The sequence below is a fragment of the Chelonoidis abingdonii genome, chromosome 4 (genome assembly GCF_003597395.2).
Source record: "Chelonoidis abingdonii isolate Lonesome George chromosome 4, CheloAbing_2.0, whole genome shotgun sequence".
NCBI lineage: Eukaryota > Metazoa > Chordata > Testudines > Testudinidae > Chelonoidis > Chelonoidis abingdonii.
In genome coordinates, this window is record NC_133772.1 from 79,728,712 (window position 1) to 79,750,171 (window position 21,460).

Genomic DNA, 21,460 nt, shown 5'->3' on the forward strand with positions numbered 1-21,460 from the left:
CTAGCTGAGAGTTCACCACGCTGCACCACAGCCTGAACGGTGCCTCTCCGGTCCTTGAGGCTGGGGTGGGGGGTGAGCCCTGGCGCCGGCGCCAGCGCCCCTGCTTCTCTGTGGAGTCTCCAGGGCCACAAGAACGGAGGTAGGGGGAGTAGCCACCTGGGCCCTCGCTCCCCTCCGCGGGCCGGCCTGGGGTCACCCACGCCCTTTCCGGGTGTCTCCTCTCTCTCGGGAGCGCCCGGAGCAGGAAACGCGGAGCGGGGGGGGGCAGTAGCTCGGCCGCTTCCCGTTCCGCGGAATCTAGACCCTGGGCGCCCCCCCGTGTCCCCTGCGGCCGGGTTATAAAACAGCCGAGGAGGGCCCGCCCCCGCCCTGCGCGCCGGGCTGTCGCGGTGCTGGGCCAGGTCGGGCAGCGGAGGCCGCGGCGGGAAGCAGGTGAGGAGAGCGCCCCCGCCGCGCTGAACGCGGGATCCCCCGAAGCCCCTCCTGGCCTCCGAGCCCCCCCCCCGGGCCCGGGGAGAGCGACGCATGAGCGACCCCGCGCCCGCCCTGCCTTAGTCCCAGCGTGAGGGCCTGAGTCCTCCCTCCCTGGCGGGAGACCGGCCTCACAGCCAGCGGCCCCCGGAGTGGGGCGGGGTCATGCCCCGGACTCCTGAGGTGCCTTCAGCCTCCCGCTCGCGCCCCCTGCCCTGTCCTGACTGAGCGGTTATCGCCCTGAGACCGATGGGGAAACTGAGGCTCCGAGAGGGGAAGGGTTCGTCGCGGGTCACACCATGAGGCACTGGGGGAGTCAGGAGTAGAACCTAGGAGACCTGGCTCCTGTCCCCCTCCTCTCCCCGCCCCTGTATGTGCAGACAGCACATGGAAACTTCCCAGGATGCATCTGGTGAATCCTCTTCCTAACATTGTCCCTAGCACGTTCCCTTCAGCTTTTGAAATGTTCCCCTTTCCAGAGAGGAGTGCCAGGAGGGCACTGCGGGAGATGGGCTCTAGCTAACACGTCAGAGCCTGGTTGTAAGTATAAAAGGTATCAGCCAGGTGAATCGTGGAAGACCATTCACATGATGCTGCCAGCCCAGGGCTTTGTGACAGTCCAATGTCTCCTCACACACACTCTGCCTCAGATTTCAGAGTCAAGTATCAGAGGGGTAGCCGTCTTAGTCTGGAGCTGTGTCTGTGTAGTATGTAGATTCCTGTGGCACCTTATAGACTAACAGACATTTTGGAGATGCATGTAGTGGAAATTTAGGTTGATGGATTTCCACTCCATACGGCTAAATGCAGTGCCACAGGAATCTACATACTGCACAGACACAGATCCAGACTAACGTGGCTACCTTTCTGATACTTGACACCATGCAAGGCACTGCATTTAGCCGTATGGAGTGGAAATCCATCAACCTAAATTTCCACTACATGCATCTCCAAAACCTCTGTTAGTCTATAAGGTGCCACAGGAATCTACAGATTTCAGAGTGTTAGTCTGTATCAGCAAAAACAACGAGGAGTCCTACCTTAGAGACTAACAAACTTATTTGGGCATAAGCTTCCATGGGCTAATACCCACTTAATCAGATGCATGGAGTGAAAAATACAATAAGCAGTATAAATATTACGGCACATGAAAAGATGGGAGTTGCCTTAGCCAGTGGGGGGTCAGTGCTAATGAGGCCAATTCAATTAAAATGGAAGTGGCCTATTCTCAACAGTTAGATCTTCTATCCTTTAGGATGATCCCTCACTCTCACGGACCTCGGGAGACAGGCTAGTCCTTGCTTACAGACAACCTCCCAACCTAAAGCAAATACTCACCAGCAACTATACACCACACAACAGAAACACTAACCAAGGAACCAATCCCTTCAACAAACCCTGTTGCCAACTCTGTCCACATAGCTGTTCAAAGGACACCATCATAGGACCTAACCACATCAGCCACACCATCAGGGGCTCGTTCACCTGCACATTTACCAATGTGATATATGCCATCATGTGCCAGCAATACCCCTCTGCCATGTACATTGGCCAGACCGAACAGTCTCTATGCAAAAGAATAAATGGATGCAAATCAGACATCAAGAACTGTAACATTCAAAAACCAGTGGGAGAGTACTTCAGTCTCCCTGGACACTCAATAACAGACTTAAAAGTGGCAATTCTTCAACAAACAAACTTCAAAAGCAGACTGCAATGAGAAACTGCAGAACTGAACGCAATTTGGAAACTGGACACCACCAAATTAAGCCTGAATAAAGACTGGGAGTGGCTGGGTCACTACAAAAAGTAATTTTCTCTCTACTGATGCTCACACCTTCTTGTCAACTGTTGGAAATGGGTGATGTCCACCTCAATTGCATTGGGCTCATTAGCACTACAAAAGTAATTTCCCTCTCTTGATATTCACCCCTTCTTCTCAACTGTTGAGAATAGGCCACTTCTACCTTAATTGAATTGGCCTTTTTAGCACTGACCCTCCCTACTTGGTAAGGCAACTCCCATCTTCTCATGTGCTGTAATATTATATGGCTTATGCACTCCATGCATCTGATGAAATGGGTTTTAGCCCATGAAAGCTTATGCCCCAATAAATGTGTTAGTCTCCTCGTTGTTTCTGCCTCAGATGTACTTTTCCTGCTGGGGTTGGATGGTGCCTGTGGCATTCACAGTGCCTGATTCACACTTCAGCTCTTTTCTAAACCAGGTCATAAGACACCAATGGCAACAGTGTGTGTGGGACAGTTCTGGAAACATTCAGGCCATTATACAGAATGGAATCGGTGCTAACTAATCCAATTCCTGGATGTAGACTTCAGGGCTAGAATAACAGGGTGTGCTGTAGGTCAGAAGTGAGGGGCATCAGCAGAGCTGGAAGGAGGGTGGGTGGTCAGGACTAGAATAGCAAGGGTCTGCAGGGGACTGTCAGAGCTGTGTGGGCTTCCAGGTGGGAATAGCAGAGTGCTGGAAAGTCAGCATTGGGGTGCTATTTGGGGAAGCTTTCACAGTGCCTGCCTAACTATGTTTAGCTATAGTGAGACATCAGTGACATTTATTCACAAACTAAAAATAAACTATATTACGGTCAAAGGATCAGCTTGTACTATATTTTTCATAGAGGCCCCTTGGGATCTGCCATTGAAATTTTCTACTTTGGAACTTCCTAGATCAAAGAGGAAAACTGAGTAAAAGGCTTCTCACTTTGGATTCGGAGTTGGGGGAAAAGAGCATTAAAATAGAAGACTAAAATTGTGTTGTGTCCCAAAATCTGTATGTGTGTGTCATGTAAAAGCAGGGAGTGTCCGGCATTTTCAGTTTGCTCATTACCATAGTATCTAGGAACTTGATTCATGGATGTCCATTTGAGTTGACTGAAAAATAATTTTCCCCATGCTTGGTGGCAGAGCCTAGTGAAGCCTTGTCCTCTTCAAAAAGCACTGAGCCTGACCAGGGAGCTCATGTAGCAATGTGGGTGCTGCAAAGACTGCTATTGCACTTTGTGCAGCTCAGTAGATGTCAAACTTGAGAATTCTGTAGAAACAGAAGATACCGCATTGCTTTAGAAGCCAATCATTTTAATGAAGGTGTAAAGAGCCATTTATTGACCCCCATATCTCTCCCCACAACAGTGCAAGTAAAAAGCCAGTATTACAGAGATGAAGGGTAGTACAGGTATGTCCCACTTTTAGGCTGTCAGGGCATGTTGCACTCCAACTTTCTGTCTTAAAGCCAGAAGCAATGACAGATCCTACTTTCCTTACTTTTTTTTTTTTTAGTGGGGCAGACAGAATGACCCCTGAGAACCAGTCAAAGGACAAGAAGCATGTGAGGGTACATGAGCATCAGCGAGAGGAAGATGCAAAATCAACTGGGAAGAGGAAGCGAGACCATGGAGAACTGGAGAATGAGCCGCAAGCAAAAAGATTGTTTCTGAGAAAAGCAGCCAAGCCCTCAGGGAAAATTGGTAATGTTCCCTCAGATTCTCACTCTTTCTGCCAACCAGGCCTTTATAGAATGAAGGGCGTAAACCAAACTTTCAGATCTGGGGTTGAGAGATGTCAAGGAACCAACAGCCTGTTCAAAGAGGACTTTTTGGATTGGGTTATGTTTCTAAGTGAGGGGTGGAGATATGTGGGGGCATTATTCTCAGCTGTCGTTTGGAAGCTGTACTGAGTGTGTGTGTGTGTATTTATGTGCATGCGTGTGTGCGTATGCAGCATTTTTATGAAAGTCGTTGCTTATCTCTCCTAAAACTGGTCTCAGCAGAGTGTACATCACTGCCCACTGAGAAGTGACTAAGCTTTGTGGAATTTCAGAAAAACTTCTGCTGCTTCATTTCTGAAGTAGGACAGACCAATATTGGTAACGTGACATTATATAATTCTTCATGCTGTTCCCTAATCAGAAGGTTAGTATTGTACATCATGCAGTCGAAACCTGCATTTCCATCTGGAGAGCATGGTGTGTCCACTAGCAAGATGCTGCACAAAAGTTGGAGCTAGAGGGGTGCTCTAGGTAGATGGTAAATCTTTCTGCTGAGGAGATGAGTGAATATTAGGTCTGGCTATGCTACATAGTTAGATCAATATAACTTATATGGCAGGTTGTGTCAGTGTACACACTACAGCCTTGAGCTGCCAATGTAAGTGCCCTACCACACTGACATCATAACTCCACTTCCAGGAGAGGCCTAGTGCTTATGTCAGTGTAGTTAGGGCAATGCAGTGTCTGTCTGTATATACTGTGTTACTTACATCCACCATTAGCTCTCTTGTCAATTTCATGGCTCCCAGCCCAGCTGCCCCCTGGTCCCTTGGAGAGCTTCTGGCTGGGATCCAGGGTGCGAATGGATCCCGCTCCTGACTGGGAGATGTGGGTAGCTAGACTCCACTACCAGCGGGGAACAGGGAGTGAAGAAGCTCCAGGTGGCTTCTGCCTCCCTCCCTCCCGTGTCTAGGAATGTTGGCTGTCTTGTCCCAGCAGGAAGGGGGCAGGGGCAGCCTGAGAAGCTGGGGTGGCTGAACCTTGTTCCTTGGGAATGAGAACTCCTGGGTGGCTTCCCCCCCTTACTCCCAGTGGAGAATGGGGAGCTGAGGTGGGGGCGGGGAAGCCTGCCAGGAGCCCAGGAGCCTGTGGTGCAGCTGTGCTCCTGGCAGGGAGCTACCAGTGGAGCTGGGAGACTGGGCATTTGGTCCCCACACTGCCCCTCTGAGGATGATGGAAGTGCTCCTGGTGAGGATATGCACCATCAACCCAAGGAGAGTAGTGTGGACATGCACCACCACAGTAATTACTGCAGGGGCTGTAAATTGACCTAATATAGGTCAGCTTAAAGTTTTTAGTGTAGACATACTCTTAGTCTTTCCAGTATCAAGGAAATTGTGCAGGCTTACAATTAGAATAAGAACTCTGTGTCTCTTCATGTCCACGGGTATCATTTTGAATCCTATAATTTGCTTATGGGATCTTCAGAGTTATTTCCTTTCAATATTTCTGGAAGATGTCCCTTCTAAGGATCCAGAAACTGTTGAAGATGGGTAGTTCTCATAATATCTGTTTGATGGCGCCGTTGAAGATGGCATCTTCACTATATTTCATAAGCCCCAGTTTGTTTGGTGTATGACTAAAGGCTGGAGCAGGCACTAATGTGAACAGTGGAAATTGAAGCAAAACATCCTGTTTAGAGGAATTCTGCTTATTATAGAGTTCATAGTTAATGAACAAATCTCCTGTAGCTAATGTTACCACATGACTTTCATTATAACTCCAGGTCTGATTTTTAGAGTTGCTAAACCTCTCCAGTTCCAGTGTGCTTCACTGAGAGTTGTATGTATTCAGTACCTTTGAAAATGAGGCCAATCGTGTTTTCACTTACAGTTTACCTAAAAATATTTTGAGGCTGAGCCTTTCCATTCTGTATCCCAATCTAAAAGGTGAGTTTTAATTTTTACCCAGTTTGGAAAAAAATCCCAGTGGGGAAATAATTTTTGATGCATAGATAATTAAAAAATTATGTAAACTTTAAAATCTGAGACTCTGCATGCAACTAGTCCCCAAAGAGGAGTTATTGTGTTGACAGGATAATCCAACTTCTTGAACAATATAAACAATTAAATGATTTTGGTGACTTTGAGTTCTGTAATTGCATTATGTAGGCTTGCAATACACTGCAGAGCTGATTAAAGCCATCGGTAGGTATTTTGCATTTCTATAAGGTTGAGTTTAAAATCTACTGAGATGCAGAGCAGCTGTGCAACCAAATAGTGCTACAGCTGTCTTTGCAGTAGCCCATGTCCCTTCCTGAACTTTCTGGTTAGGGTCAGCTGGGAGAAAGCACAGTGTTGTTGTGAAGTGGAGGGAGCTTCATTAGGTTCTGCCACAGAGCATTCCCAGAAGTGATTTTTCAATCCATGAGAAGTTTTAAAAAAATGGTTCTCTCTAACTAAGCGCAAAGACTGAGTTCCCAAAAAGGCCTCCACTTAGGCCACACTTCAGACTTAACCCACTTCTGCTATTGCCCTGCTTAAAAAAGCAAAGTTGGAATTTTCTCACAGTGGGAGTACTGTTTTGTGGGATTTCCTTCTTCCCAAACTAAAAAATGTGTGAAGATCAATTTTTTTGAAAAAAAAATCTATATCTATCGATATACTTCCTGACAGGACCCAAGCCTTGAAAAAACCTCCCTTCACTTCAAGCAGTGAAAGTCTTTGAGTGTTAAGAATCTGTAAAAATGTGAAGTTAGAATGGAAATGCTCTTACACCCAAAACTACAGCAGGTATGATGAGGACCTGCTGTAATCATGCGTGTGTGTGTGTGTGTGAACTTCTTAATTTCCAGGCTTCAGTGTTTCATAAAGTAAGGATATTTTTTGTTATATATAATACTCTTTTTGTTTCTCTCCTCCTGTTTTGTATTAATATAAATCCTTTCATGAAAATAAGATTTTTGTTTCTTAACAGATTCATCTGCTGTTCTGCTTCCCCATCTGATGCCTGGATCCGCTGGGATGTTACAGTCGGTTGCTGTGGGGATGTTTAGGTCACACACGTGGGGTTGATCAGGCTCTCTTTTCACATAGATGTCCCTGATGATTAAGCCTGAAGCACTAGCAAAATACAGAAAACATGCTGTGTTGCTCAGCAGAATTCTCCCTGAACAGAAAGGTTTTCAGGCTATTCTATGAGGTGCCAATAGGTCTTTTATCAAAAACAAAACACATCAAGCCATAGGCAGGCTGTGTGAACTACAGCACAAGCTGGTGGAATATTCTTATTCAGGTGCAGGGGAAGTGGTTTGGAATTCACAATTTGGGAATTTTCAGTTGTAACTGTTAAATTTCTCTCACTTATCTGCTGATCCCAGGTCTGATCTCTCCCCTGCCACTTTGGTTGAGATGCTGATCTCGGGAGTTCCTCTCTCCCTTTATCCCACTCCCCATGTCTTGTTTTCAGGCTCTGTGTCTCCTTGCCATATCAGGGTTATGTATATAGCCTCTAGAAACTCAGGCGAGCCATACCCTGTAAAATCACTATAGCCCTCTCCTTTCCTTTGCTCTGGGATGAATCTTTAACAAGGAGAGACATGTTGAGAGGAAACCAGGCAAATGATTTGTCAGGTTATGAGATGCATTGTGCTTTGCAGGAGGCTACTGGCCCTTACACTCATAGGAACTGCTTGAGGTCCTTTCTCTTGTGGCTAGAGATCACTTCTGGATTCAGCACCAAATACAGCCATCCTCCCCAGTATAGTGTAGTGAATGAGCATGACGTGCATTCGCTTGTCTGTGTCAGTAAGTTTCCCTGATTTGCTGTCTGGCAGGCTGGGCTGAAGGCGGTTCCATGTTCGGAAACACAGGGGTGCTCTTCCATCAGGTGGAGAGGAAGTGCAGCATCATCCACTACATCTACCAGAACATGCTGGGTGGCTCTATTCGAGCACAGCTCAGGCAGGTGAGGTGGTCTGCTTCTTATTCTACTGGACAGCTGAGCTCCCAACAGAGTTTCCTGTAAAAATGACATAGGTAGCTTGAACACACATGAGGGAGCTTCATCCAGGGCTCATGGTTTCCACGCCTTTAAAATGACCAAAAATCTTACTGTAATGTGCTGATAGTGTGATTCGCCATCACATATCTCCCCTTAATCCATACAAAATGCAAGTGCTGAGATAATTTTCCTTGTTCATCAGTGACACATAAGTCCCTGCTTTGAATCCCTCTACTAATTCTCTGCTCTCCTGCATTAAAAAGTAAGCTTGTTCTATCAGTTGATGCCCGGCTCAATATTGCTTCCACCTACTTATCTGACGTAGTCCTATATCATGCTGACCTCACTTGCTCCTCTCTGCTAATAATGCCAGTCTCAATGTCCATTTGTTAACTTCTCTCACAGTCATCTCTACACCTTTTTCCGTGTTTCCCCAGGGTATGTAATGCCTTCCTTGAACTGGTTTTTGAAGCCATAATTCTCCACTCATTCAGTCCTTCCTTAAGGATTAACTTCTCCTGTAATGTCCACAAAGAGTAAATCAGCCAGGATAGGTTTATTTTCTAGGTCATTTATGTTTTATATTTTTGATTTAAAAATTCATCCAGTCTGTACACTTGCTTTAGCTAAATAACCACATGATTTTGTCACTGTCTTGCCTTCCCCACCCAGCCCCATTTCGGTTAGCCTTATGTCTTATTGTGTCATGTTTTGTAAGCATTTTGGAAGAAGGACAGTGTCTTTACGTCTCTGGATGAAGCATAACATTTCTGGGTGCTCAGTAAATACATAACAGGAGGAAATGTAGTTGTTAGAGTCTGTTCTTGTGAGGAAAGCATGTCCATCTGCCATGTTAGTGTGATGATACCAGTTATCGTCCCCTCTTAGCCAGCCCAGAGGGCTCAGCTCCCCTTACAGATCTAGAGTGTTTTCTCCCACTGGATTGTCACTGGGGGTATTTGTGGCATGACCCCCTCACTACCAGTTTGACTTGTGTTTATGGTACAAGATAGGGCAGACAAGAACCCTATAGATCTGCCCACTTGACAGTAAACTCCACTGTGAGAGTGAAGAAAGCTGGGCTGAGTTTCTCCCTGATATTCCCAGGGATCAGTCTGGCTTTGCTAACTCCCTGGGAAGTGTGTGTAGAAGGGTGTGCATACAAAGTCTGTAAGCGTTTTTGGAGAGATTCAGAGACCTACTTCCAGCTCTGTGGAGATCCCAATGTCTCATTTTCTTCGTAACAGTGTCTCCAGCTTCCCTTTGTGCGTTCTCTTACTTCATACCGCCTCTTCCGAACAGCGAATCCCTTTGATAGGAGAGTGACATGTCTGGAGTGGCATCCAACTCACCCCAGCACTGTGGCTGTGGGGTCCAAAGGTGGAGACATCATCCTGTGGGACTATGAAGTACTGAATAAAACCTGTTTCATAAAAGGAGTAAGTCACTAAGTGTGGGTTGGGCAGGAGGATAGGACTGGAACAGCGTAGAGTGCTGCAGCTCATTATTGAGATGCAGTGTGAGAACTGTGAGGGGCCCAGGACTTGAATAGCAGCAGGCACCATCCTGATCTTACAGGACTGAGATACAGTGGTGGATCTGTGTGTGAGGCCCCGGACTGGCAGTGTGGGGGTTGCAGGTCAGAATTGAGGTTTGTTTGTAGAATTTACGGTGAAGTTTCTTCAGGTTATATGCTTGGGGGGGAGGATGGGTTGGGGATTGGTGAGACATTTTAGTGGGACAATGAAGAAAAAAGGAAATCTAAAAGAAGTGTGCAGAGAGGGTTTATTTTTTCTAGGCTTGAATCTCCCCCTCCTCACCTTCTTGTTCTGTGTCAGATGAGGAAGCATCTTGAGTGGAAGAAAGGAAAATCCCTTCTGGTAAAGTGAAGGAGTGGCGTTGAGTGACTCCCCGTGACTTTGAATGGTTTGCATGCCCATCCCATTCCAATCCCAGTTCTATATGGGCTCATAGTCTTCACATCAGGACCTGTGGCTCTTCAGCTTAACAAATGAATACAGATTGGACAGAGGATGATCATCCTCTGAAGACTCCTAGGTCCCATTCCTAGTTGTCTTGTGCTCTTTTTTGTGTAGCATGGTGACGGCCAGCTAGGGATTGCATTGCCCTGGAACTGCAGGAATTGTACTTTTCTCCCCAGTCAGGTCGCCTGCTCAGCCAAGGCATGACTTGTAGAGATGAAGGTTGCCTTTGTCTCTTGAGAGGCCAAGGCTTGTGTCAGTGTTGACGTTGGGGACACAGTGGTGAATACAAATTTGCAGAAGGGACTTTCCTCCTTCCCCATCACTTAGTGATTTTTCTTTTTTGTTCATCCCCTTCATTGTAGATGGGAGCTGGAGGGGCCATCACAGGAATGAAGTTTAACCCTTTTAATCCTAGTCAGCTGTACACATCATCAATTGCTGGCACTACCACCCTGCAGGATTTTACTGGCAATACACTCCGGGTCTTCACCAGCACCGAGGACTGGGAGTAAGAAACACAGCAATTTTGTGGGCTTTTGCCTCCTGCTGGCAGTGGCAGCACAGGGAGGGGGAGCTTTACTTGTTTCTGAAACATGAGAGCTGCCTCTCTGCTCCCCTCCACCTCTTCTTAATTCCAGAATCTGTGTCTTTTGAAAGCCTATCTCTCTTATTTTTCCTATTAAAGGTGTAGGAGGAGGGGAAAGAATACTGACTTTTTGGTTGCCCCAAAGGAGGGACTCTTCTTCCATTTTTATTCCTTCCTGTTAGTTTTGGAGGGCACCAATAGAATTCCTCAATTTTGTGCCTTTCAATGGCTTGGTGTCATTGTGACCTTTTAACCTCTGAGCTGTTGGCTGTGCTGCTCTCACTAGCCACAGGGTCTCTGTAGAGTCCTCTGAGGAGTTCCTGTAGTACTCCTGCAAGCCCTGTTGGCTTAGAAAGTCAGAGAATAGTCCTAGGAATGAGCCTGTAGCATCAGGATGCCAGTTCCACTTTGCCCTCTTTTTCTTTCCCTGCATGCCTCCTGCCAGTAGCATGTTTCCCAAGTGTCTACTCCAGCTGCAGTCCTTCCTGGGGAAGAGGGTGAACCCAAACTGGAGAGGTCCATTGGGATAGTTTATTGCAGCCATGCTGGAGATGCAGGTTTAGCATTCAGATGACTCCCTGGAACAGCAGGGGCCTGGAGGAAAAGACATGCTCTGTCCTTGGGGTGGGAGAGCCTCACATGTTCCTGTAATATTTGCTACTGATCAAGATGAAGACGACTAGGTCTGAAGGGGAGGTCAATCCAGTTTCCATTAGTTAGGTCAGGGTCTGTGGAGGGGTCTTGTTTTTTTCAGGGGCTTCTTGAAAGTCAGTATTGAGGATGAGGTCTTGGTACATGGTGACTTTGTGGGAAGCAGGTGAAATGCACTGCCTATCAGAGGGTTTTGTGTCTTCCGGTTAGCCCCATCTCTTTCTGCTCTCTGGTGTGTGAGGATTCCACCTGTTGGCTCAGTAGAAACAGGCTGGGGATGGTTCCTGGGATAGGATTCCTTTGCTTCCCTTGCCATGCAATCAGCAGTGAGGATTTTTCCCTGCACAGCTCTCTTCCTGCCTGCTGGCACCTTGGGAAAGACCAAACGTGACACACTGGAAGCTGCTGCAGGGACTCTGTGGAGGAAGACCCTACAGGAAGAATGTGGTGCAAGTTGTGTTTGGGGTTTTGTATGTTTCTGCATGGAATGTTGCTTGTGTTCTTGCCCTTCCAGGCCCGGTGGTGGTTCAGGTTGTGGTTACCACAGCCACATCCCATAGTCTGAGCTAGAGAAAACTGTGCTGCTGGAGGGGACTTTGCTTTGTTTGGGAAGACAGATGGTAGAACCTGCAAGCCCAAAACATTTGTATTCTCAGGCTGTGTCTACATATTGCTGGATTGACGCTGCTGTGATCAATGCACCGGGAGTCGATTTAGTGAGTGTAGTGAAGGCCTGTTAAATCGACAGCAGAGCGTTCTGCGGTCGACTCCAGTACTTCACCGGAAAAAAGAGGAGTAAGATAAGTCTACAGGAGAGCATCTCCCATCGACCCAGCATGGTGTAGACACCGCAGTAAGTTGACCTAAGCTATATCAACTCCAGCTAATTTAAGTCGACTTACTGCGGTAGTGTAGACATAGCCTCAATTTAGTAACAGACTAGATAAAATGTGACTCTTTAGTGCCACTCTTGTTGGGAAATAGACTCCATGAACTTGGTGTATCTCAGCTATGGAGTGAGGGGTTCACTTCCAGGTGGTCGGCATTCTGCCATGTCCCTCCCTTCCCCAATAACATTGGTGCCCCTTCTCTTTGTCTGTGTTCCAGAAAGGGCCAGGAGGCTCCCTTGGAGGCATGAAATTCAGCCCATTTGAGGCAGTGAAGCTTTATGTGGCATCAGGGGATGGCACCCTTAGTCTGCAGCATCTGGAAGGCAATGTGGCGCAGGTGATCTCCCGCACCCCAGGCTGTGGCCATGAGTACCATGATGTTTGGTGAGGAGGGGCAGGCAGGGTTGTGCCTCTGCTCCATGCTATTTATACTGTACTCCCTCTTCTTCTCTTTGATGTCACCTTCCTTTGTTAGGACTAGGCATATTTGCTGGGGCTGTCAGTGAGCTCAGTGTTGTGTGATACAGGGACAGGCATGTAGTCCTGCTCCAAGGGTTTGGCAAGCTCAGGACAATTAGACTCCTACTGTTCCAGTGCATGATGGGTAATATAGTTTTTGGCATCTTTTGGACAGCAGCAGCCCTGGGCGTGTACTTTTCCTTTAAAAGGGTGCAGGTGAGGAGAAGAGCAAGGTGCTAGATGGTCAGGCCAGTGTTCTGTCTGACATGAGCTGGGCTAAGCTTATAGGGCAGGTTAAACCAAATAACATTTATGCAGAAACATGTGTAATCCTATTGTGATAACTCTGCTACCTCTTTGGAGGTGGGGGTTGGGTTTTCAGGCTTGCCACTCTGACTCCAGGGCTTTGAATTCCAGTGTGAAAATCCCCTGTAGGGCAAAGCTTTGCAAAGAAATCCTTGCATGTCAGAGAATTCACCCTTCTCCTCACTCAGTATAGTGTGGGTTGGGGCAGTATGCCGCCAAATGCCTGGGTTTGATTTAGTTCCTGGAGTGGTCTACTGGGGGAGCTTTAGACCTGAAATTTTCCAATCCAGAGTCTGTAGCAACTCCCTGCAGCTTCTTCACCCGTGTGGGAAAGCTCATTTTAAATCAATTTCTGCACATTATGTAAAAGTCTCAGGTGTGGTCCTGATCTTTCCCAAGCTGTCTCAGTATGCAGGTGGGAAGTGGCCACTCAGCCTCAGCTACGTCCTACTGCTCCAGCATGTTCCTGCTATCTAAAGCTTACTTGGCAAATAACTCAGAAGTGATGTCACATCAGTCACCAACCCAAAGCTACCTTGGTGGACTCTGCCCCTGGACTGATGGTTGAAGTCCCACTCCACCACATGGGAGACCCAGTTCTGAGTCAGTTGCAGTCCCTCTCTGTAGAAAGGCAGGGACAGGCTGTATTTAGGGGTTCCCCTCCCAATACCTGTCTGCAGGAATTGGTGCTGATCTATGTATCTTTTCTTCTAGTTTCTGGTACTGCAGTGTTGATGTGTCTGCGAGCTGCCGGACCGTGGTGACAGGTGATAACGTGGGTAATGTGGTCCTGCTCAGCACTGGTGGTGAAGAGGTTTGTATGGCTCCTCTCATCTTCCCTGCCTCGCACTCTCCCCTTTCCAGGGACCCTGATAGTTTGTTTGTTCTTTGCCCATGTCTATCTTGGGAGCAGGGTCCCTAGAAAGAGGAGCATGCATCCTGAACCTCAAGGGATGTGAATCCACCCAGTATCTGCCAGATGGTGCTCCTTGCCCTTCTGCAGTGCACTAGAAACTGCCTGTCCTTCCTCCCAAGATGGGGATCGCACACCAGTAATCGCTCAAAGAGTGATTCCAAGTTAAGGACCACATCATGGTATCTGCCTGCATTGAAAGTGTCTGATTACTCAGGAGAGCAGAATTTGTGACATCCTGAAGGTGTCAATTCCCCTAGCAATGAACACATTCCAGAAACCTCTTTGGAAAAATGGGAGTGTCATGGGGGTGTGATCTGACAGAACCACTTCCTCCCCAGGGCTCGTCACAAGCTGGATCAAAGTCCTTGGCATTCCCAACTCCAAATCCCAGACACAGCCTCTATCATTTCCCCCCTTAGTCGTCTCTTTTCCAAGCTGAAAAATCCCAGTGTTGTTAATCTCTCCTCATATGGAAGCTGTTCCATACCCCTAATCATTTTTGTTGCCCTTTTCCAATTCCAATATATCTTTTTTGAGATGGGGTGACCAGATCTGCACACAATATTCAAGACATGGGAATACCATGGATTTATATAGAGGGAATATATTTTCTGTCTTATTACCTATCCCTTTCTTAATGATTCCCAACAATCTGTTAACTTTTTTTGACTGCTGCTGCATATTGAGTGGATGTTTTCAGAGAACTATCCATAATGATTTCAAGATCTTTCTTGAGTAGTAACAGCTAATTTAGAGCCCATTGTTTTGTATGTATAGTTGGGATTATGTTTTCAATGTGCATTATTTTGCATTTATCAACATTGACTTTCATCTGCCATTTTGTTGCCCAGTCACTCAGTTTTGTGAGATCCCTTTGTAGCTCTTCACAGTTTGGTTTGGATTTAACGATCTTGAATAATTTTGCATCATCTGTAAATTTTGCCACATCATTGTTTACCTCTTTTTCCAGATAATTTATGAATATGGTGAGCAGCACTGGTCCCAGTACAGACCCCTGGGAGACACCACTATTTATCTCTCTCCATTCTGAAAACTGACCATTTATTCCTACCCTTGTTTCCTATCTTTTAACCAGTCACTGATCCATGAGAGGACCTTGCCCTCTTATCCCATGACAGCTTACTTTGTTTAAGAATCTTTAGTGAGGGACCTTGTCTAAGGCTTTCTGAAATTTGGGGTATGTCAGAAACGGAAAATGCAGCCTCATATAGATGAGTCTGATCTCCATGCTGTGGGGTTTGTAGTACAGGCTGTAGCCAGACTGCACCTGCACCATGCTCTAGGGTCAAGGCTTGCAGTGCTAACAAGCTCTACTACCAGTCCCAAAACCTTTGGATAAATGGGGTGGTACAGTATGCAAGTTAAGGAGTGGTCAGAGCTCCACCGTCTAAATCTCTCAGGCTCTCTGTACCAGAGCAGTGCTGGAAGTTCTTCATGTGGCATGGATTGCACCTGCTTGCTGTTAGCTGTCGCACACATCTTACCTTGTTTCCCTCCACTGCAGATTTGGAAGCTGAAATTACATAAGAAGAAAGTGACTCATGTGGAGTTTAACTCGCGCTGTGATTGGCTCCTGGCTACAGCTTCTGTGGACCAGACAGTCAAAATCTGGGACCTGAGAAACATCAAAGACAAGTCAAGTTTCCTTCATGTGCTGCCTCATGACAAACCTGTCAATGCTGGTAGGTCAGTGAGATAGGACTCTCTCTCTGCTCTGTGCCCACCAATCTACCCATCTATTCTGGGTTTCTGTCTGTCCCTTTTGGTCTTTTTTGACCTGTGTCCATCAGGGGTTTTCTGTGCCCCACTTTCCCTCACACAAATGTGTGTCAATCCTGTTTCTTTCATATTTTTCAGTGTGTGTCTATTAAAAAATGAAATCATTTTGGAGCAAGCCTGAGTTTGAACAGTTTAAAATTGTTCAGTTTTTAAATTCAAACACTGAACATAAACTGTATCTGAAAGTCCTGTACGAAAGTGTTGGTGTCACCCTTAACACCTTCTCATTGGCTTCTGGCTAATTCATCCTGAACTATTGCTGATCATAGAGGGATGCTTAAAGATTCCAAGGCCAGAAGGGACCATTGTGATCATCTAGTCTAGGGTGGGCAAACTTTTTGGCCCGAGGACCACATCGGGATTATGAAACGGTATGGAGGGCCAGTAGGGAAAGCTGTGCCTCCCCAAACAGCCTGGCCCCCACCCCCTATCTGCCCCCTCCCACTTCCAACCCCCCCTGCTCCTTGTCCCCTGACCTGCCCTTCTGGGATCGCCCCCTATCCAACCCCTCCCCCCTGTCTCGACTGCCCCAACCCCTATCCACACATCTGCCTCCTGACAGGCCCCCCGGGTCTCCCACGCCTGTCCAACTCCCCATCTCCTGATCGCCCCCCTCCCCCAAACCTCCACCCCATCCAACTGCTCCCTGTCCCTTGACTTCCCCCCAGGACCCCCCCTGCCCCTAACCACACCCTGGGGACCCAACCCCTATCCAGCCGCCCCCTGCTCCCTGTCCCCTGACTGCCCCCCAGAACTCCCCTTTATCCAACCACACTGCTCCCTGCCCCCTTACTTTGCTGCTCAGAGCGACAGGAGTGGCTTATTGGAAAGCCTTGGAGGTTGGTGGGCGCAAGCTGCGCTGGCAGGAGCAGCAGGCCAGAGTACTCCCTGCATGGCAGCGTGGCTGTGGGGGTGGGGGGAACGCAGTGGAGGGGCTGGGGGCTAGCCTCCCTGGTCGGGAGCTCAGGGGCCAGGCAGGATGGTCCCATGGGCCAAACATGGCCCACAGGCCATAGTTTGCCCAACCTCTGATCTAATCTGACCTTGTCTAACACAGGCCATTAGAACTGCCCCAAAATAATTCCTAGAGCAGAGTTTTTTTGAAAAAACATCCAGTTGTGATTTAAAAATTGCCAATGATGGTGAATCTACCATGACCCTTGGTAAATTTGTTCCAATGGTTAATTATCCTCACTGTAAAAAAATGTATGCCTTATTTCCAGTCTGAATTTGTCTAGCTTCCAGCCATTGGATTGGGTTGTGCCTTTCTCTGCTAGATTGAAGAGCCCATTATCAAATATTTGTTCCCCATGTAGGTACTTATAGACTGTAAGAAAGTCACGGTTTAATCTTCTCTTTAAGATAAACTGACTGAGGTCCTTGAGTATATCACTACAAGGTATGGTTTCTAATCTTTAAATATTCTCAAGGGTCTTCTCTCAATCCACTCTAACGTAACTTAAATGTACTGTCGTCCTGTTTAATAAAATGTCTGTTTTCAATGGCTCAATCTTCTGCAGTTCCTGGGGAGCTGCCCTTCAGAGCTTAATGTGAAAACACGGAAGTTTGCTGCGGATAGAATGTGGAATTTGTTGGGGCAGATACTCCAGATCATTTTGTGCTGAAGTTCCTTTGGTAAAAACAGGGACTAGGAATCAAGATTCTTTTGGTTCTGTTCCCAACATTGGAGGGATGGTGTCTGCTGTGTTCTGTTTCCAGTTGTTTCACTGGCTTATTATGTGACTTTGAGTGAGTTCTTTTCCCATTCACTGTCTTTTTTCCCCATCTGTATAATGGGGATGATGGTACTTCCCTGGCATCCAGGGATTGTAAACTTCAGTTTAATATTTGTAAAGATCTTTGAGTTCCTTGGAAAAAAGGGGCTAGAGAGGGACAGAGTCTTGTTCCTTGGGGCACGTGGCTCTTTTAAAATAACTATTTAGGAAGTTGTAATGTGCTTACAAATTAGGGGCATGTGTTGTTTACCTCTTCTTTGTCTATGGCCACAGGATTGTGATCTTCTGTATGCTTTATTGCCCTTTTCCCAGCTTATTTCAGCCCAACGGATGGTGCTAAACTCCTGACCACAGACCAGCATAGTGAGATCCGAGTCTATTCCTCTTCAGATTGGACCAAACCACAGCATCTGATCCCACATCCGCATCGGCAGTTCCAGCACCTCACGCCTATCAAGGTGAGGTAGGAAAGCGCAGTCTAAATATCACAGCAGATGCCAGTAGCAAGTTGGAAAAAGTTTTGGTACAATTTCTTTTCAGAATAGGGCACTGCTGTGGGAAAGCTCACACTCCTGGAGTCACAGCTCTTTCTGATTCATATCAGTCTTTAGCTGTGTTCCTCTGGAGTTGTTTACCACTGTCCATCTGCTTTATGTCTAGGCAACATGGCACCCTCGTTATGACCTCATTGTGGCTGGTCGCTACCCAGACCCTAAGTTCCCAGGATACACAGTGGATGAACTGCGAACTGTTGATATATTTGATGGAAACACTGGGGAGATGGTGTGCCAGCTCCACGACCCAAATGCATCTGGCATTATCTCGGTGAGCTTGGGTGTTGGAGTTGAAAGGGCCCCTGTGCCCTTAACTGTACCCAAGACCTGAGTATCAGGGAGATCACACGATAGGAACAAGACCCAAAATCTCCTAACACAGGCTCACACTCATACTGTAGGAAGCATCCTGGCAGGGTGCTGTGCAGGGAACAGTCTGTGTACTGGCCATGCGAAAAAGTGCCTCAGAAAGGTTGGCTGTGACAACTAATATGTGTGAACAGCTTCTTGGGGGGGAAGTCTCCTGAGAGTGAATCCAGGGTTGGGCATGTGAGGAGTCACCTGGGTTGCTGCTTCTCCATCTGTTAGTTGGTCCTTTCCTGGCCATGTGCATAGGAGTCGCTGTGAAATACAATCATGTCCCAGGGAGGAAGTAACTTATGTTAGCATGATGCCAGCTCTCATGTCACGTCCCACCCACCAGCAGTTTCTGAGCAGAAAGTGACATCCCAGGTACAGTAGCACACTGAGCTCCCACAGGGCTGACTCCCCTACAGGATCAGACTGAGGAGAAGCTGAGCAGAGCAGGAAGACTGGACCTGATTCTCCTCATTTTTATACCAGCGTTACACTGCTTACTCCATTGATTTCAGTGGAGTTACCCCTGATTTACACCAACATGAGAGGAGGATCCAGCCTGCTCACTCCCAACATGCAGCAGAGAGGGGTTGTAAAGCCATGCTGGCCAGCTCCCTGCCACCTGCAGCTCTGAGCAGTGGGGGTGTAGGGTCATGCCAGCCAAGGGCAGCTGATCTTTGCAGAACAGTTCAATGTTCAGTTGTGAGCCTTTTTGTGGTGTACTTTAGGGAATGTTCTAGTTCCCAAATTGTCTGATGGTGTTACATAAGCATTGAAGCTGATAAGTTGTCAATATGTTTACATTTGCAGCTCAATAAGTTTAACCCTATGGGAGATACACTGGCTTCTGGTATGGGTAAGTAGGTTTCTGGCTCTCTGTGCTTATTTTATTATTGGGGCAGCTGGACAGCATGGGTTCTGGTCTCAGAAAAGAGTAGACTGGCTTCTCCAGACAGCCATATGCTGAAAGTGATGTACTCCTAAGTTCTAAACCTAGTTCTGTCATTGATACTCCCTGAGACTGAGTTTTCTTCTCTGTTAATAAGTTAAAACCCTATCCTCTTATCTCCAAACTCTAGTGTCCCCAGGATTAATCCATGGTTTGTAAAGCATTTTGAAAACATCCACTAAAATGTGCACTGTGGCAATTAACTTCAAGGGAAAGCAGCCTCCCTAGAAGAGGGTGCTGCTGCCATCTATCGGCTGTATGGCAATGCTGCAAGAAGCGAGATGAAAGAAGTCCCTGCCCTTTGCCCTCTACTGTTGGTCTGACTGGCATTTGCCTGACTTCTTTTGGGTTATTACACATGTACATGCTTTATATCCAAAGAGGCCCTGCCGTTCTTGGGCCCCCTAGGATCTGGGGAAGCTGGCCGTATCGAGGTCTGATTTGATCTGACTGCAGAATCTTTGGTAGAACTTTTCTTTCCACGGAAATTGTGGGGCAAGGGAATTAATTGATCATGCCCCTTAATTGCCAGTTATTGCTCAAAAAGTTTCCATGACCATATGGCTAAAAGGTACATGATTTCTACAACAGGACTATGTGGAGGCAATGTCAGGAAGAAATGGTTTACACCAGGGATTCTCAAACTGGGGGTCGGGAGGTTATTACATGGGGTGTTGCAAGCTGTCAGCCTCCATCTCAAGCCCCATTTTGCATCCAGCATTTATAATAGTGTTAAATATGTGTTTTTAATTTATAAGGGGGTCACATTCAGAGGCTTGCTGTGTGAAAGGGGTCACCAGTACAAAAGTTTAACTACTGGTTTACACAATCCTTAATGACGGGACATGGCTAGAAAAATACTTTCTTTTTTGAGCAGTAGCTGAACGCTGTATTTAATTGGTACAGACAGTGATTCCCCCATTAGAAACTATGTCTGCTGCAGAATTTCTGAGTGTTGAATTTTTTCCCATAGGTTTTAACATCCTGATCTGGAGCCGGGAAGAGATGGTGACCAAGAAACAGGAGCATCTCTTGAAAGCTATGACAGAGCAGGGAATGGGAAGCAGGAGCTTGTCCAGGCATGGACTGCAGAAGCAGTCAAACCCAAGGACAAGCAAACTCAAAACGGAGCTGCTTGCTCTGGAACTAAAGGGGACTAAAAGAAAGGGCAAAGATCCTAAATCACAGGGCAGGAAGCGGAAGGATCTGGAGGATTGAGCAGATACCTCCAGACTTTCTAGATTATGCTGGACAAAGCCAGCTCCAGCATAGTGCGCAACATCTACCCTGAGGGGAACCCAGCCTTTTGCTTTGTCCTTCCTTGCTGGGTAGGAAGTTGCTGCTTGTACTCTCTGCTTTCCTCTCTAGAGGGTAGTGTCATTGCTGAGCTCCTCCTGTGTGGGTGACACATTTTATCAAGCACTATGGGAGCCTGAATGTCAGCATGTCCTGTGCTGGCATCCATTTGATGGAACCACAAAAAGCAGCATTATGCTTATGTGTGATTCTTGTTCTTTAATTATGTGTCAGGGATATGCGGTCAGTGTGGGAGCAGCCAGGGCTGAGCTGGGCCTCTGCTGATGCTGTAGTTTATATCTTCAGAGCATTAGTCTCTCTCATGCAGTGTACCAGCCAGCCATGTTTTCAGTCTTGTACTCCAAAATGTGGGGATAAGTGTTCCCAAAGTGGAACCTGAGGTCTTCCCCACCCCCCCTTCTCATATAGCTATATCTCAGGGCTTCTATTAACCTACAAGTTTTTATGTTTGAAAGTTAGCCTGTTTACAATGCTGCCTGGGGCATAGGTGGAGTATCTGCCCTCCCCAACGCTCAGGCCCCACTGGGAGGCTTTGTTAATTTCATGGTTTTTATAATATTCAAGTGTTAATAAAGTTTTGTACAAAACAGGCTTGCTTCATTGGGAGAGTTGCCACCTCAGGGAGTTTGATGAATGGCCTGTTCTGAGGGGCTCTTAAGCCCACCCCAGCAGGAGTTGACAGCTAGCAGACTGCTGGGGGGCATATGTGCTAATGTTGCTCCTACAAAAGGCTCTTGTGAAATGAGATGAATCCACTTACAAACTGAAGTATCTGCTTTTTGCAGAGTAGCAGGAGACAAAAATAATAAGAGAATCATAAAACATATAGAAATGACCTTTACTCTTCGGCTGCTTTGGTTGGGGTTGTTCATAGCAGGATTTCTCTCTCTTCATGTAGCTTCTCCTGCTCCATTTTTGTCCTGTGAAAAGGTGAATGTTGCAATAGCTTCCACATTAAATGCAGAACCTAACAGGCC

The 21,460-nt window shown here is 46.9% G+C and overlaps 1 protein-coding gene across 5 annotated transcripts; it reads left to right on the forward strand.

Annotated features, from left to right (window-relative positions):
• On the forward strand, positions 1 to 21,072 carry DDB2 (damage specific DNA binding protein 2). 5 transcript variants are annotated; one of them, XM_075065335.1, is made up of 11 exons: positions 1 to 139; positions 3,768 to 3,955; positions 7,811 to 7,941; positions 9,225 to 9,416; positions 10,325 to 10,470; positions 13,569 to 13,668; positions 15,296 to 15,473; positions 17,619 to 17,764; positions 17,967 to 18,131; positions 19,028 to 19,073; positions 20,140 to 21,072. In XM_075065335.1, the coding sequence occupies exons 2-11, from the start codon at positions 3,781 to 3,783 to the stop codon at positions 20,382 to 20,384; spliced, it is 1,524 nt and encodes a 507-aa protein (XP_074921436.1). In that variant the 5' UTR covers positions 1 to 139; positions 3,768 to 3,780; the 3' UTR covers positions 20,385 to 21,072. The 5 variants fall into 5 exon arrangements, with proteins under 5 accessions (XP_074921436.1, XP_032638078.1, XP_074921437.1 ...); XM_032782187.2 differs by lacking the exon at positions 10,325 to 10,470 and adding an exon at positions 12,307 to 12,473; XM_075065336.1 differs by lacking the exon at positions 1 to 139 and adding an exon at positions 367 to 432.
• The last annotated feature ends 388 nt before the right edge of the window (positions 21,073 to 21,460 follow it).

Bases quoted from the DNA above. Each gene is read 5' to 3' on its own strand.
- DDB2 (XM_032782187.2), top strand. From the start codon at position 3,781: ATGACCCCTGAGAACCAGTCAAAGGACAAGAAGCATGTGAGGGTACAT. The intron at 3,956-7,810 runs GTAATGTTCCCT...GCTGTCTGGCAG, and splicing joins CAAGCCCTCAGGGAAAATTG to GCTGGGCTGAAGGCGGTTCC. The intron at 17,765-17,966 runs GTGAGGTAGGAA...CTTTATGTCTAG, and splicing joins AGCACCTCACGCCTATCAAG to GCAACATGGCACCCTCGTTA.